Below are 16,925 nucleotides of genomic sequence, written 5' to 3' on the forward strand. Positions count from 1 at the left end.
AGCGTGGGGGAGGAGAGGTGAGCGAGGCCATCAGACTAATTTAGAACATCCTCTCCTTCCAAATTTAATCTCCAGGAGACAACTGGAGAGGGAGGACAACACATCAAAGGGAGGAAAGCCGCTGTGATTTCCTTCGAGCAGCATTGACGCTTTTTTTGTTTGATTGTTTAAATAGGTATTTGTGAATATTTGATGAAGATGTTTAATCTGTGTGTGGTGTTGAAAAAGGCCTCCTGAGCAGCGTTATTTTTCCTTCCCCCTTCCCCCAGGCGTTGGGGAGCAGAGCTGCCAAACCCTGAAGTTCAGCTTTATCACGTTTTATTATTCTTGTGGAAAATGGACTCTTTGCCACCGTAAATTAAGTTCCTTATGTTACCATTATACTTTAAAATCACTGCTCTCTCTTTAAACATGTTCAGGGACAGGTACCTCTTGCTTGTACTGAGCTGATCCCAGCTATCTCAAGGTATCATCTTTGTTATTAACAAACTCATGCTAAGACACACAACTCAGGCTTTTAATTTTGCGTAACGTGATTTTAATTCGGGGCAAAAAGAGCTTTTTCAGTCATGTCACATCTGTTTAGTCACTACTCTGGTTCAGTGTGCATTTGCCACTTCCAGCTTTGACCTTCATGAGTGCTAAAGCATGATTAAGCCTCAGGTTTTAGACCTCTTTCTGTAATTTTTCCTATTTTTCCTCACGGTTCTAAACAGAGACGCCACAGCTTGATTATTTCAAAAGCATTTACAAGAAATCCTCGTTTCCTACTGCTGTCAGAAGAGATGCTGCTCCAAAAGACAGCAACTGTCTGGCTGTCCCCCTTTCCCATGCAGCATCACCAACTCCTCAGCCAGAATTCCTTTGGGTTTCCATGCTGGAATTGTAAGAATTGACCCAAACCAAGGCCACCCTGGTCACTCGTGTGTCCACTCATGCAAGCTGTGTGGGACAGGAGGATTGTTTAAACTCAATCCAATTTCAGCTGCCCTGCCAAACCAGGGTCCTGACTGCTGGGACACAAACAGGAGCTGCACACAACAGGAATAGGAGCAAAACTGTTCCACTGGGGTGAAATTCCTGCTTTCAGCCCCCTGCTTAGCTCCCAAAGCTAAATCAGGCTCTCTCTGAAAAGGAAAACCTCCCCTCACCTCACCTTTGAGCAGCCAGGATATGAGGATGAGGAGGGAGAAGCACAAAGTCAAATAAAGTTAATTACCATGAGATAACTGCAGGCATACTGAGGTTTGCCCAAACCTTTCATTTTTTGGGCAGAAGTGATCTCAACACTCCCAAAGAGCATCCTCAGTCCTGAAGAGCCTCCTCCTGCTGGGAAAACCAGAGCTACCTGTGCAAACACCTGAAATGGCGAATTTCAGGGAGCTCTTTTAATTTTTTTTCATTTTAATTTTAATTTAGTTCTTTGGTACATTATGATCCAGGATTTTCAAAATTTTTGGAAAGTAAATTACATTCCCTCCAGCAAGTAGAGGATTTCCCTGTGTGTTAATAATAGCAATAAACTGATTATTCCCCCTGACAAAAGCCAAGCTGCTTGGCACTGCTGTTGTCCAGGGGTAGAAGAGGAGTTCACTCTCATTAAATGAATTTTTGCTCTAGTTTATTTTCCACATTTGCCTTTTCTATTCTCACTTCTTCCTCATAAGCAGAATTGAGAGTGTTTTTTCAAGAATCCCAGAAGATGATGAGTATTTTTGAATTTAGGACAACAAGTGCCTTAGTCCCTTTATTTCTGTGATTTACACTCCTAAGTCACCCAGGCTGCTTCCAAGGAAATTCATGGGGTGCTCTGAGAGTGTCTCCCCACTTTCTGTGGGATAGAGAGAAATTGGGGAGTGCCCACAGACCAGACCTTGTAGATAACCACAGTCAGGTGAGTTAGTGAATAATTCTGATTTTGGGAGAGTCTCATATGTTTTTAAAGCACAATGAGGAAAATGGGAGGAAGCACCTCCAAACAGATCACCCCACAAAATTCATTTCAAGATGGGCATCATGATTTCCAGAGGATGGAAATGGGTCCCACACATGAGATCCTGACCTGGATCAACCCAAGTGTTGAGTTTAGACACTCCTGCCTTAGGGAGGGTTTTTGTGTTCCCTTGCAGTACCCTTCCTCTGCAGAGATCAGCTTCAAGATGTCCTGGGACCCCAAGAGAGGCTTTGTCATCCCCTCCCACTCCTTCGTGCCCTCTGGGATCCTCACATGCTCAGCCCACGTCAATGGCAGCGTCTTCAACTCCTACTACATGGCCCAGAGACTGGGTGAGTGCCCAGGGAGCTCCTCTGGGAGCTCCTGCCTGTCTTAGCCTCTCTTAGATTTGATAGATCTTCCTGGGCTGCATCTGTAGCAAGTCCAAGCTGGAATGTTAAAAGTAAACTCCTTTCTCCTTTTTTTTCCTCCCTATTCAATAGAACTTGGACTGGCGCCACTCCTGGTTTTGAAAAAAGACCAAGTGCTGAGGTGGTACAAAACAGGAGTGTTTTATTCAAACCCCACCAAGGCTTTGTTTGCTTGGATTGAGCTGTATTTACATTAAAACAACCGCTGGTTCAGGACAAAGCAAACAGCAGCTTTCTTTTTGCTTCTGGTCATTAACCACGTGTGATTGTCGTATAAAAACCTCACTACACTGCTAATTCACACCTTTGCTTTTTATAGATTTTCTCTTGGTGATTTACTACATAATTTCCCTTAGATTTACAGCTGAACTTCAGCTCATAATTAAAATCTGAATTTGAAGCAGCCAAACATTAAATTTTTGAGTGCTGGGCATTTATATGAAACCAATTAGAATTTATTTTTCTTTTGTTTTCCATGTATGTTCTTTATCCCCTCATATATCTTCTATTTACTTGGACTTCATTCCCATTAGCTCATGGCATCCTTCTTTACAATCAGCACTCAGCTTTGAACAACAGGCTTGGAAATTTGTGTGGCAGCCAAATAAAAGTCCTGTAAATCTCTCTTTTTCTCCCTTTTTTTTTTTTCCCTGCTTGGAGTAATTTTTTATTAAAATCATGAATTCAAACCTACAAAACCTCTTAGGACATCCCTGTGCAGCTCAAAAGGAGCCAGGAAATCCCTTTCTGTCGTCTGTTACCCTCACTGGTCAGGTGTGGTTTTGATACTGGGCACCAAAAACTGATGGAAGTTCAGAGCTGATGTATTGAAGGATTGATAAATGTGTAAGAGCAAGACTTGGGGATCCCATTCAAGGATTTGGGGATCCCATTTAGGGATTTGGGATGCCATTCAGGGATTGGGGGATCCCATTTAGGGATTGAGGGATCCCATTTAGGGATTGAGGGATCCCATTTGGAGACTGAGGGATCCCATTTATGGATTGAGGGATCCCATTTAGAGATTGAGGGATCCATTTGGGGATCCCATTCAAGGATTTGGGGATCCCATTCAGGGATTTGGGGATCACATTTAGGGACTGAGGGATCCCATTCAGGGATTGGGGGATCCCATTCAGGGATTGGGGGATCCCATTTAGGGATTGGGCAATCCCATTTAGGGATTGAGGAATCCCATTTAGGGATTGAGGGATCCCATTTGGGGATTGAGGGATCCCATTTGGGGATTGAGGGATCTTATTTGGGGATCCCATTCAAGGATCTGGGGATCCCATTTGGGGATTTGGGGATCACATTTAGGGATCTGGGGATCCCGTTTAGGGATTGAGGAATACCATTTAGGGATTGAGGATCCCATTTAGGGATTGAGGGATCCCATTTAGGGATTGAGGAATCCCATTTGGGGATTGAGGGATCCCATTTGGGGATCCCATTCAAGGATTTGGGGATCCCATTCAGGGACTGGGGGATCCCATTCAGGAAGGAAGGGGAGCTGGGCAGGAGAGGTCAGGAGAAACCGTCTCATGTCCAACCAGAGTGGATCCTCTCGTTCTGAGGCCCTCAAAAGGAGGAGTCAGCTTTGGGAACTCTTTTCTGTGGAGCTGATGAGAGGGTTGGAGCCGTGGCATGCAGAGGAGCGGCTGTTCCTGACTGTCCATGGGATCAGGGATCCACTGGGGGATCCCAGACTGCTGCAGGGAGTGCTGCTGGTCACAGCTTTGCCTCTTCCATTGCAGAGGGCAGGATACAGAACCTGGCTCTGAAGGCAAGTGCCAAAAAGCTGCTGGTTGGAGAAACTCTCAAGCTGGAGTGCAAAGCAGAGACCTTCATCAATGGGCGCATCGAGTTCGTCTGGACGTGTCCCCGTGGCACGGTGAGTGCATGGAATTCCTGAATTCCCCCTCCTCCCAAAATCCACAGGGCTGACAAAACCTAATTGTTACTTATTCTGAAATTATCCAACCATTTATAAACCTATCATGGATTGAACTTTGTGTTAGGATGAATCTAAAACTTCTCTGCCCTCCTTGAACCTGCAGATTAAACTGCAAACATGACTAAATAAACCGTGGCAAGAGAAGCCAGGAGTGGTTCCTTCTTTTTGGGAAGAAAAACTCCTTCATTCCTTCTGTCCTGGCTGTCTCACAGTGACAAGCCTCAACTGCAGGTTGTAAGCTGTCAATCTCCCCATCTATTTTTTGGTATTTCTGAAGTAGGAAAAAGCAAAGGAAAACACAACTGAACCTGTGGAAATCATCCCCAAAGAATGAAATATCAATTCTGAGTCTTGAGCTTTCTGTGGATACAATACAGAAGTGCCAAATTTGAAGTAGAAATAAATAAGAGACTGAACACTTGAGGTACCAAACCCTCTCACCTCTCCTGAAAGAAACAAATCAGAGTGGGATCATTTCCCAAATCAGTTCATTTGTCTGAGATTCCTCTCCTGGGTCTGTTTGGTGCTGAGAATTAAAATAATTGTTGATTTTTTTTTTCTTTCTAGTTCAGCAAAATACACATTGTAAAGAGGCATCTAAGCCTTTTGGGAAGGTGTAAAATGTGATTCCTAAAAACTGATTAATTTTGATTTGCTTCCTTTAAACAGAAAGAATGTCTGAGTTTGTTTCAGTGAGGAAATAACAGAAAATAGAATTATAGAGGTCCAAGCACAACAGTGTTACTGAATTTGGTTTCTTGAGCCCCATATGGTGGAAAAGATATGTTTTCCTATGAACTCTCCTCATATTTCTAACATTATAAATGTAAAACTTCTTGGCCAAATCTCTGGGATCAAAAATCCTATCGGAAGCGATAATGCTTTCTAAAATTCCCCAGGAATTTGTATTGGCACTTGGCTGTCATAATATATTACATTTCTGCCATAATATATTTCTTTAAGAAAGCAGGAGGTTTTTTATACAGAAAAAATACTGACTGTGAGCAAAATAAATTAAAAAACCCTCAAAACCAAACATTTGGAGCACAGCTCTGACCCTGCAGCAGTTTCACCCTGAGATCTTTGAGATCTGGTCCTGGAGAAGGGCTGGGATGCATCCCCTTGTTTACCTGCCCAGAATTCAGTACAAAGTTGCACATTTCCACTCTGCTTCTCTCTCTTATCTGACTTGATAATGAAACTTCACACAAGAGCTCTTCCTGCTGATCTGCCTTTTATATTATTTATTTCAGCCATGGGGAGATGTGATGGTTTTGATACAAATCCCTGCTTTCCTTTCCTGGCAGCCTTGGAAAGGCTGAACACAATAATCCAGTTTATGCTGCTTTTTGACTCTTTTTTGTGACTGCCAGCACCCTCACCCCAGGAGAACAATGGACCAGAGTGATGTGGTGTACAAAGTCGGCAGCAGCCTGGTAATTGAAAATGTCACCGTGGAAGATGGGGGCCTGTACATCTGCAGGACATTCAATGCCACCAGGCTGGAGGCCAATGTCACTGTCACCGTGTATGGTGAGTGCTGCAGCCAAAGCAGGGTGGACCAGGAGGATAATGCCAGGCTGTAAAATCTGATTGAAATGAAATTAGGGAGGAATTCAACCATTAATCATCTTTAACCTCTAATTAGTCAACGAGAGTCAGCTCCCATGTCTTCAAAGAAATTCAAGAGGTGCATTTAGATGGGATATTGGGAAGGAATCCCTCCTGGGAGGGTGGGGAGGCCCTGGCACAGGTGCCCAGAGCAGCTGTAGCTGCTCCTGGATCCCTGGAAAGGGTTTGGAACAGCCTGTGACAGTGGAAAATGTCCCTGCCATGGCAGGGGTTGGAATGGATGAGCTTTAAGGTCACTCCCAACCCAAACCATTCTGGGATTCTGGGATGTCAGAGTGAGCTGATCTGTTTGAAAAAGCTGACACCACCTGTGGTTGCTGGGACCCTGGAAAATCCATCCTGCAGGCTCCACATGGACAGGAGATGCCCCAGGCATTTCCCACACCAATCCAGGGGCAGTGCTGGTGCATATCCTCTGCTTTCCATGAGAATTCCTCCATGTGGAGCACCCTTCATGGCTGAGGCTGGGCTGCACAGGGAGCTGAAGGAACAGCCTGATCCATTTGGTTCTGTGCATGTCCATATGGGAAAAAACCCCACGTGGGAACAGAGCAGTCACAGGTGTGAGCTCTGTCCTGTGGCAGAGCTGCCATTCCAAGCCTCCCTGCTCATTTCTCTTCCCAGAAAAGCCCTACATCACGGTGTCACACAAGAAGGGGCCTTACTACGAGATTACCTCAGGACACAAGTCCCTGAAGCTGGCTGCCAAGGTGGACGCCTTCCCTCGGCCCACTGTCACCTGGTGAGTGCCCCCAGCAGCAGCAGGAATGCCTGAGCTCCTCTGGGAATCCTGTCTGGAGCAGATCACCACCATTCCTTGGTGCCTGGAGTACCAGTTTTACATCCCACAGGTCAGGGATGGGAGCTGGGAATGCTCAGAGCTGAGCTCAGCTGAGGAGCTCTGGGAGGCTGGGCCAGCCACCTCTCATTCCCAGGCTGTTTCCCTCTCCTAGCCATGCAAGAAAGGTCCCTGCAGGGAAAAGGGGTGTTTCACTTTCCCTGGACACAGAATGATTTGGGAGATCCAGGGAAAAAGCTCTCGTGGAAGGGTTTCCTGCTTACCCCCAGCAGTGATGGTCAGTCTGCAAGGGGGCAGGGGATAATAGGAAAAGGAGATATTTTTAACATAAGAAATTCTTTCTCTCCAGAATTTTTAAATAATGTTCTCCAATCCTGTGCCAGCAGATCCTTGCAGTGAATCCTCCTGAGCTTAAAGGCTACACCAGGATGGATGGATCTGCTGAGCAGGAGGGGAAACACAACTGCAGCTCCAGGAGACATTTGAGTCTCTCTTCACCTTTTCTTTATTTGTCCTCTCTCCTGCTCTGGCTTTAACGACCCCATCCAATGCCTTTTACATCTGTAAGTGCATTAAATCCCATGGGACAGCTGCCAGTCCTGGCAGAGAAGGTGGCATTTCCCTGGAGCACCTGTGCCTGGCCAGCCTGGCCAGCCTGGCAGCAGCAAAAGGCTGCATTTTATTAGCAGTGAAATAACATGAAATCCTCTAATTTCAGTGGAATCAGTGCCAGGAGGTGGTTTTAATTGCTGCTGTTATTTAGGGATGGGGATGTTTTAGGAGTTGAAGTGGGGACTGGCCCCTTCTCCCTGCCAAGCCTTTGTTCCTGGGCTCAGCATGGAGCTCTTTGGGGGCTGCCTGGGACCACCAGAGCTGCCTGCCCTTGGAGGCCCAGCTGTTGATGTTGGAGGTCTCTCAGGATGGTTGTTTTTATGACTGCAAAGGAAGTTTCCAGCATCCTCAGGCACTGGGAAATGCCCCAGCATCCTCCCACCAAGCCTAAAGCTCCGTGTGTGGCAAAGCCTGGCCTAACCATAAACCTGCCTGTGGGGTGTGCAGGGGTGAGGAGCCTCTCCTGCAGATGCTGCTCTCCTGGGGAATATTCCAGGCTGGGAATTCCTCACTGACTTCCCTATGCACCAACCTTCTCCAGGTCACAGAATTTAACTTTTTCAGAAGCAGTAAAGGCTCACAGAAGCCTCCTGAGAGACAATTCTGCTGAATTAATCTCTTCCTTTAAAACTGGCGACACACTTTTTGCCATTCTATGATTCCCCACACTTGGTGCTGCCCATCCAGCTTCATTTGGGGGCATTTGGATGATAGTTGAGCATGTGAGAGGCACTGCTCATTCAGATAAAATAAAACACCTTTATCCTGTGTGGAATTAATCCGTCCCACAGCACTGGAGATGCAAATCGGTACTGGTGTGGAAGGATAGCAGGAATAAAAATCCAATCCAAGCAGTGATTTCAGACCTGCATTTCCCTTGCTGGGATGACCCTTTATCCCCCTAACGTGGGTGACAGGGTTTCTGAGGGTTGGCAGGGACATAAAGAGCCTTGATGGAACTTCCCAAACAGGTACAAGGATGGCAAACTGATCAAGGACAACCACACCTGCTACGAGCCAGATCCACTGAAATACAGACTGGGAATACGAGATGTGAGACCAAAACACGCTGGGAACTACACCATGGTCCTGAGCAACCCCAAATATGGCCTCTACAAGAACCTCACCATGCAGCTGGTGGTGACAGGTAAGGACTGGTTGTGTCTGCTTGGGACTGGTTGTGTTCTGCTGGGTTTTTTATCCTATTCTGTGTGATCCAGCAGGAATGGGTGGCACTTCCCAGGGTTTAGCACTGCCCAGAGATCACCACCTCCCTCAGGAACCACATTTCAGCTGCTCTCAGGAGTTGCTGCAAGCCTGGGTTGTTCAAATCTCTTCCCCTGGGCTGCTCCCACAGCCACAGCACCGAGTGCTCCACACAGGGAGGTGGAAATGCCTGGAAAGGGCACAAACTTCTCATTTTTATGGGAGCTTGGGAGGATATCAAGTAGAGAGGTCTTAGAAGTGGGGGTACAGTTTCCCAAGAGAAGGGCTGGAAGGTTTATCCCTTGAGAATTCAAAGCAGCTCAGGCAAAGCCCTGGAGAACATCTGCTGGGACAGGAAGGGTCCCCAGGGGCTGACGGAAGGAACTGGAGGAGCTGCCCTGGCTTTTATGTCTGTCCATCATCCTGCTCCAGATCCACTTCCTAAATCTGTATTTTCTGTTCTGTCACCTCTCTGCTGGCAGCACTTGAGGGACAAGTTCTTTTTTCAGGGGAATCTGGAGAAAACTGGGGTGTGCACTGAAGCAGGTTCACTTGCCATAGGGGGAAAATAGACATTGGAATAGACATTTATCAGCTTTCCTGGCTGGATAATGCAGGACAGAGCCACACTGACTCTTTGCACATCCACTGCCTCTTTTAATCCATTTAATTTAGAGATTGAATTATGAGGAGATCAGCAAAAGTTAGCTCTGCTTCCCCTTGGTGTTTTCCACTTGGGCAGTGAGTAGTTATTGAGACAGGTTTGCTCTCTTTTTTGTGGTGAATTCTTCTCTCCCTACCCTCTTTACACCTAAAAATATTCTCAGTTGTCCAATTTTTATACACTTATGTATTGTTGCTTCCAGCAGCTGTGTTTTTCTCATTTCACCTTTCAGAAAGAAATAATTCCTAAAAAAAATAGAGAATTTGTCACTTAGGTGCATCTGACCTATTCAAAATGTTAAATAAGATATGATAGGTTAAAAACTTGAAATGAGACATAAATTAATGTGTGATTTAGGAGAGGAGGGAACCAAGAACATGCTCATGGTCAGGTCCTGCAGCTCAGCTGAGCAGGAGGAACGTGTTAAGCTGCATAATTTGTCCACTTGAGATTGTTTTTGCACACAATGCTTTTGCCTCTTGAAAGAACGGAAACGTTCAGAGGAAGAGAAAATTCAGAATGATAATAAACTATCTTGTCAAGGTAAATATTGGTGTTTGTGTGCAGAAGGGAACGTTTCCTTGAGGAGCCGCCGTTCCCCAAATAGGCAACCAAAAACAAACAGAGCCTTTTTCTATCAGCAAGAGGCTATTTCAGGATGAAACCATCCCAGCACAAGCTTTTCATGTCCATGGTGTGTCCAAGCTTGGGGCATCCTGTCCCTCACACAGTGCTGCTCATCCCCAGCCTTTCCAGGGCCCAGCAAAGCTTCATCAGCAATAATTATTTAATTGCAACCACCCCAATTTCTCAAAGTCCAGCAGCTGCAGGGGTGTCCCCAACTGTCCTGTGGTGATGCACAGGAAAAACACAGGGCAAGTGTCCCTTTTCTGGTGACAGAAAGTCAGGGAATGAGAGCAGAACAGGGAAAGCCCTGCCCAGGGGTGCTGTGGGTGGGAGCTGAGGCTGCAGACAGGGAGGGTTTGCTTGGCTGTGGCAGGACTGGCACCCAGCAGCCAGGGAATTCTGCCATCCCTGCAGCACCCAGGGAATTCTGCCATCCCTGCCAGGCTTTTCCTGCAGCACTCAAGGAATTCTGTCACCTCTGCAGCACCCAGGGAATTCTGCCATCCCTGCAGCACCCAGGGAATTCTGCCATCCCTGCAGCACCCAGGAATTCTGCCACCCCTGCCAGGCTCTCCCTCAGCACCCAGGGAATTCTGCCATCCCTGCAGCACCCAGGGAATTCTGCCATCCCTGTAGCACCCAGGAAATTCTGCCACCCCTGCCAGGCTCTCCCTGCAGCAGCAGCACCCTGATGTGGTCTGTGTGAAGCACTCAGCTCACTGAAATTCAGGTGGGTAGAGCCCAAAAAGGGCAAATTGGGCTCTTGAAGCTTCTCCAAAGTGTCCTTTCTCTTGTGCTTCCCATCAGAACACAGGGACAGCTTTTTCAGGAGCTGCTTTTTCAGATCTGGGCTTTCCTTTCAAGTACACTCTGAAGCTCCAAACTGAAAGCAAATTGGAATTTTTCCCTTAACTCTCCACAAATAACCTGGCACTTTATCTGCAGCCATCATGACTGATACCTGGCTATCACACCCAAAGGGATTAAATTGCTTGGAGTTTCAGCAGACTCTGAGACAACAGGAGACCAAAACACACTTTGTAGCCCCTTTCTGCAGGGATTACCTGGAAGAAACCACCTCTGAGCTGGGTGTGATTAATGTCTGTGCTCAGAACCAGAGGCAGCCTGCACTTACTGAAGCTGGGGTTTGAACACAGCCATTAGTGGGGCTGATGGAAAAATCCTCTTGGGCTTCAAGTGGATGCAGTGGTTGGAGAATCAGTTTTGCATCATGTCTAAAAGGTGGAGCCTGCGCCTGATAAACCTCCTGCTGAGTAATAACCATGTACCCTGAGAGTGAGGAGCAATTTCTGTTTGAATAACACCTTTGCTCCCCAAATCCAGGCCAGCCTTTCATTCCACTGGTGAAGCTAAGAAAGGGAGTGAGTTCTGATCCACACTGTTAAAGAGAAGAGGGAAAATTACATAAGCAGGCTTTGGAATGAGGAGATAAATGCCATTTGAGTGTTTTCTGTTGCTGCATGGGGACACTGCAGTGCACAAATGATCAGTAATCACACAGCCCCCTCTTCTGAGAGTCTCTTCACAGCAATTCATCATTAATGTGCCACAGGTACTCAGCTGGCACTCAGCCTGCTGTGACAAAGTCATCAGCTGCATATTTGGGCTGGGTGCAGAGGAAGTTTGAAGTTAAAATTGTTGTGAATTGTTTTTCACAAACAAAGTACAAACAGCAGCAGGGCTCGACCCTCAGATTGCTCTGTATTAATTTTGGCAGTGTGTTTTATTCCTCAGCAGAGGGGAACCCTTTAAGCAGGATGAGAACAAGATCAGAAGTTCCCTGCCTGAGCCCTGTGGGCAGCTCCTGCCCTGCCTTGCTGCAGCTTTCCTTGGAGTCACCTCCTGGGTATTCAATTGGGAGAAATCCCAGAGTTCTACCCCACTGTGGGCAGAGGGTGTTGTGGGAATGAGTCAAACATCAGGAGCTATTTCCCCCAAAGTTCGATTTGGCCACAAAACTGAGGAGTACCTGCAGAGGGATCAAGTGCAGATGGAGCAAAATGGGCTCAGAGCTGCAGGGTGGGAACTGAGAGGATAAGGTCCAGCAAGGAGCTGCCTGGCCTGGAGGAGAATTGTGCTGCTATTCCAAAAATTCCTCTGTAAGAAGTGGCTTAGCTGTGCCTCTGGTCACCCCTGCTCCCACTGCAGCTGGAATTTATTCTTGCAGGAGCACATATCTCCGTGTGGAGTCACCTTGGTTCATTGTAGGACTCAGGTCCCCAGGAGGTAGCTGACTGCATTTTCAAAATGCTCCTTCTTTACATATTTACACATCAAACACTGTCCAAGAAGCGGCGGGTTGCTGTGGTTTTGTTTTGTTTGATTAAATTCTTATTGAGAAAAGCTTCAAGAAAATAATGTCCTAAAGAATTTGGAAGGGAGGGAGCAAGGAGAAGGAACAATCCTAGCAAACAGCTGGTGGCTGAAAATCTGAGCCAGCCAAGAAGGAGAAATGTGGGAGAAAAGAGTTATTCCGGGCTGGAGTGCAAAGCAGTCTCAGAACAAAACATAAACAACCCCCTCAAATCTATTTCTGGGCAAGCAGACTGTGTTTCATCCTCACCCTTGTCCAACTCATCTGCGTCCATCAGGGCTCCTGCTGAGCCCTTTTGGAGCAGCCAGCGTGCTCTGGCCACCACCTAGGGAGTGAGGAGGGTACTGAAGCAAGAGTTAATTCAAAAGTAGGATGAATAAACTCCTTCAGCACTTTGCCTTTCTTCTTTGTCCCCAAGTTTCTCTCCTGTGCTCCCTCAAGCAAATATCGCTTTGGGTTCCAGCTGCTCCAGCCAGCTGAAGTTGTGTTCCCTCATAGAGTCCTTGGTCCCCCAAAGCTTATGTTGTGTCTGTAAGAAAAGCAGGATTAAAGGGCTGGAAGGAACCTCCACAGCAGGCAGCAGAAACTCAGGCTCCTGTGGATTCCCTTCCTGCTCCTGGGAAGGTCTGGAATGTGAGGGGTGTGTGGTACTGGTCACACCTGGGTTTGTTACCAGGCAGGAGCAGCCCCGCAGCTCTGACTGATGCACATTGCCCTGCTCTGTAGTCAGGACAGCTCCTCATATTTTGGTTTAAAAATCAAAGGCAATTCTGTGCCTGACCTTCCTTGGCTTGCAAAGGATGAGTGGACATCAAAGGAGTCTGCAGTGATCTCCACAAAAGCCAAGAAATATGTGATGATCCATGAGAACAAAACCCCATCACCTCCCCCTGAGGCAGAGCAGGGAGAGGGGAAGGAGCCTTGAGGATGAGATTAATGCATCTGGGCTATGCCAGGGCAGAGGAAAATCACTTTTAGGGTGGGGGAATCTCAGCTACAGCCAGTGCAGGACACAGGGGACAGTCCCTTGTGTGTGGACTGAAATCCCTGAGCTGAACACTGAGAATTTTTTTTGATTTTTGGCAAAATCCAGCTGATGTTCAGGCTGAAGGACTGAGCCACACAAATGCTGTCCCTTCCCTGGGGTCCTGCCAGGGCTGGGTTTCGTTTGTGGAGCACATCCAGCTCCTGCCCAGCTCCTCGGAGGATGAACCACTCAGGAGAAATAAAAACAAAAAATCGAATTTTCCACCTCCTGGGCCAGCCGAGCTAAATTAGAAATCCCAAAATAAAACCCATCTAGCCACGGTTCCAGCGTGTTTCCAAGTTCAAGGCTTTGCTTTCCTCCTGGCTTCTGGGAGCAATGCCTGTGGATGCAGGACACAGTGCTCCAGTCCACGCTTCCAGCCTCACTTATCAGGCACAGGCAGCAGAGAAACAACTTCTTCTGGGGGATTTATGAAAGGAAAATGCAGCAGCACAAGGAGGCTGCAGCAGCCCTTTCCTGCACATTTCTGAACAAATCTTCAAGAGTTTTCTTCCTGACATCATCCAAACCCTGCACACTTGCAGCTCCCAGGAGAACCCCTGATGAAAAAGTCAGATGAGCTATTTTCATTTTGCTGGAAGTGGCCAAAGCAATTTTAGGAAGAGGAAGGTGGGGGCATGCTGGAGTTTGCTAGAAGGATCTGCAGCATTCAAGTCACGTATTTGCAGCAGCAATCTCGGTCTGACAGCCCCTAAAACCCAGAGTGAGGGGGGAAGTGGCAGCTCGTGCTTCCCATGCTGTCCCTCAGCCAACCTGCAGATACATTACTGACTTTTGGAAAGCAGGCAAAGGGGACAGAGAGAAAAATGCTACAAAACTGCTTGCTCTGCTTAAAGTGAGCAGTTCTTCATTATCCACCTCCTCCTGAACTCTGTAAAAAATAAGATGGGGAGAGACAGATAAGAGAAATCCCTTTTTTTTGCCCCAAAGCTGCATTAGGGGTGGATGACAGCTCTGAGAGAGCACTGGAAAAGAGATTTCTTCCTGCTCTGGAAAGAGAGAGACATCCAGGAGTGACACAGGTCAGAAAAACCCAAACCAAGCTGCACTGTCATTTTAACACCAAAATTCCCTGTGGGGCAGGTCAAGTCCTCTGAGATTTTTCTTCATTTCTCTTCCTCCTGCTTCTCTCCCAGCCTTGGCATTCCCAGCCCATTCCAGAGGGTCACAATGGAGCAGCTGGAGATCAGGCAGAGGCACAATCCTGTCCCTAATTCTATTCCTGGTTGTGGTATTGACTCACAGAGAGATTTTGGGTGCTGTTTTCAGCTGTTTCCTCACAGGTTCCGTGGGGACAGGGCTGTGCACCCACCTGAGAGCAGCTCTGGGCGCAGGGCATGGGAAAAACAACAAAACAGCAACAATCAGCTCCAGAAAAACCCCCAGCTAAAATCAGCCAGGCTCAAACACAATGCAGTGGTCAGTCTGAAACCAAAGTTGTGTTTTCAGGTCATTTCACTCAGTGTTTTTCCTTCTTTCCTTTTAATAAAAAGGAAAGGAAAGAAATGTGAAGCCAACCCAGACAACTTTTTCCTTTTGGGTTTTACTTTGGGGGAAATTTCACCCTTTCCCAGTCCAAGCCTGCACTAGAAATTTGCCTCTCTACCTTACAGAATATTCACTTGGATTTCCATTAAGTACTGTACAAACATCAGATAGAAGGCTCCCAAGTGCAAATATTTTCTTGGGTTTTGGGAAACAGAAAAGATAAATAGAAAACAAGTTGCAACTCCATCAAGGGTTTTAATGAAGCCCCATGTCAGGAAAAGTAGCTAAGGTTGAGATTAATGCTTCACTGGCCTCTCTATGTTATTTTAATGATGTGCTTAATGTGAAAAGATTTTCTGAAGCAGCTTAAATGGTAGTGGGAAGGTGCATAAACAGCAGTTCAGTCAGAGGGCACTGAAAGGAAAGCAAAGTTTCTCTACAAAATGCAGAGAAACTTTCTCTGTGCTGTCCTTTATATTTGGGTGACAGGTGTACAACCCCTCACAGCACCTGCAAGGAATTTAGGGAGAGAAGAGGCTGGGTTCATGTCCTAATCCTTGTGCATATTATCTGCTCCTAAAGCCACAAACTGGAGATAAGAGCAGCGAGGAAGGTGAGATTTGCATAATGCTGATCAATTTGAAACCTACAGTAAGCAGAAGTGCTTTTTGATTGCATTTCCCAGTGCAGCAGCAGCCAAGTCTTTAGTTATTCAGGTCAGCTCTCACAGCAGCAATTGCACCTCTGCAAGGCGAGCTGGGGATACAATCACACTTGGAGCCAGAGAGGACGAAAAGCCATTTATTTGGATACTGTTAAAGGCATCGCACAGCCTTCCCCACACAGCCAGGGAGCAGAAAGCTTTTAAGGCTTGTTTGGCTTCTGCCTGAGGGAGCTCAGCCTGGGGAGGGCCGTGGCTGAGGGGAGCAGGGCCTGGGGAAGGGCCATGGCTGAGGGGAGCAGGGCCTGGGGAAGGGCCATGGCTGAGGGGAGCAGGGCCTGGGGAAGGGCCATGGCTGAGGGGAGCAGGGCCTGGGGAAGGGCCATGGCTGAGGGGAGCAGGGCCTGGGGAAGGGCCATGGCTGAGGGGAGCAGGGCCTGGGGAGGGCCGTGGCTGAGGGGAGCAGGGCCTGGGGAAGGGCCATGGCTGAGGGGAGCAGGGCCTGGGGAGGGCCTGGGGAGCCACAGTGGGATACAGAGCGAAAGAAAGGATGGAAAGAGCTGCCCTGGCAGTGCTGGCAGAGGGATTTGGACCCCCAGGGATAAGGGTTTGTGCACAATCCCTGTGCTGCTCAGAGTCAAAGCTCTATCTGGAGGGGGAGGCAGAGAGAAACTCTGCCAGGGGTACCCTCAGTAATGCCAGGCTCTGGGCTCAAATCCCCTCTGCAGGTGAGGTTCTGTGCAGGGGCCAGCCCTGAGGAACCAGCCAGTCTGAGCCAATCCAAAATGCCAGTCCCACCCCAGAAACCAGCTTTCTTCACAGCTGTTACCACAGATAAGATCCTGACTGTAGAACTCTGAAAATACTGTGTGAGATTGGCAGGAATGCAGGTGCACCACAACAGGCAGACTAACATTCCTTTTATACTACCTACATTACTACAAACCACCAGAGACAGAATGAAAATTGCCATTAAAGAGCTTTTAACCTGTTAAAATCAGGTTTCCATCACCCATGGAGGCAACTGCTGCAGACAGGATTTGGCCCAGCAAGGGGAAGGGCAAAGCTTCATCTGCCTGCAGGGGCACACTCAGAAGTGGAATGGCCATGGCAGAGAGTTGGAAAGGTTTCATCCCAGGAAATATCTCCCATAGGAGATATTTTGCCCCCTAAACCCTCAGTGCTCCAGAGCCAGCAGCCTGCAGGGAGCACTGCGGGGTGTGGAAGGGCCCTGTCCCCATCCTGGACACCTGAGCAGGGTCACCTGCAGGGTGACACCACCTCTGCAGGAGAAGGGCACAGACAATAGGAAAAATTCTTCAATCTCTGAATTTGTGCCCACAATCAGCCAGCACCCCACCCTGTGAAAGAACAGATGGGGAGGCGTTTCCCTTCACACTTAAAATAATTGCTTGATCATAAATAACGATTATTTCAATTGATGAATCATTTGGACTCGTTTTAGGTCTCAAGTCATAGTGAACAGTGCCATAATTGTGGCATGAAGAATTCACTTCTCACTCCTGTTCTTG

At 47.5% G+C, this 16,925-nt stretch overlaps 1 protein-coding gene across 1 annotated transcript in view; it reads left to right on the top strand.

Moving 5' to 3' along the window:
* Positions 1 to 16,925, top strand: part of LOC111929245 (vascular endothelial growth factor receptor kdr-like) — a 125,100-nt gene that overhangs the window by 50,156 nt on the left and 58,019 nt on the right. Inside the window, exons 5-9 of the mRNA XM_023926759.2 lie at positions 2,130 to 2,286; positions 4,122 to 4,258; positions 5,695 to 5,854; positions 6,578 to 6,695; positions 8,336 to 8,511. Coding sequence (XP_023782527.2) covers positions 2,130 to 2,286; positions 4,122 to 4,258; positions 5,695 to 5,854; positions 6,578 to 6,695; positions 8,336 to 8,511 — 748 coding nt within the window. The remainder of the gene's footprint in view (positions 1 to 2,129; positions 2,287 to 4,121; positions 4,259 to 5,694; positions 5,855 to 6,577; positions 6,696 to 8,335; positions 8,512 to 16,925) is intronic.

The sequence above is a fragment of the Cyanistes caeruleus genome, chromosome 14 (genome assembly GCF_971803275.1).
Source record: "Cyanistes caeruleus chromosome 14, bCyaCae1.hap1.1, whole genome shotgun sequence".
Lineage (NCBI taxonomy): Eukaryota > Metazoa > Chordata > Aves > Passeriformes > Paridae > Cyanistes > Cyanistes caeruleus.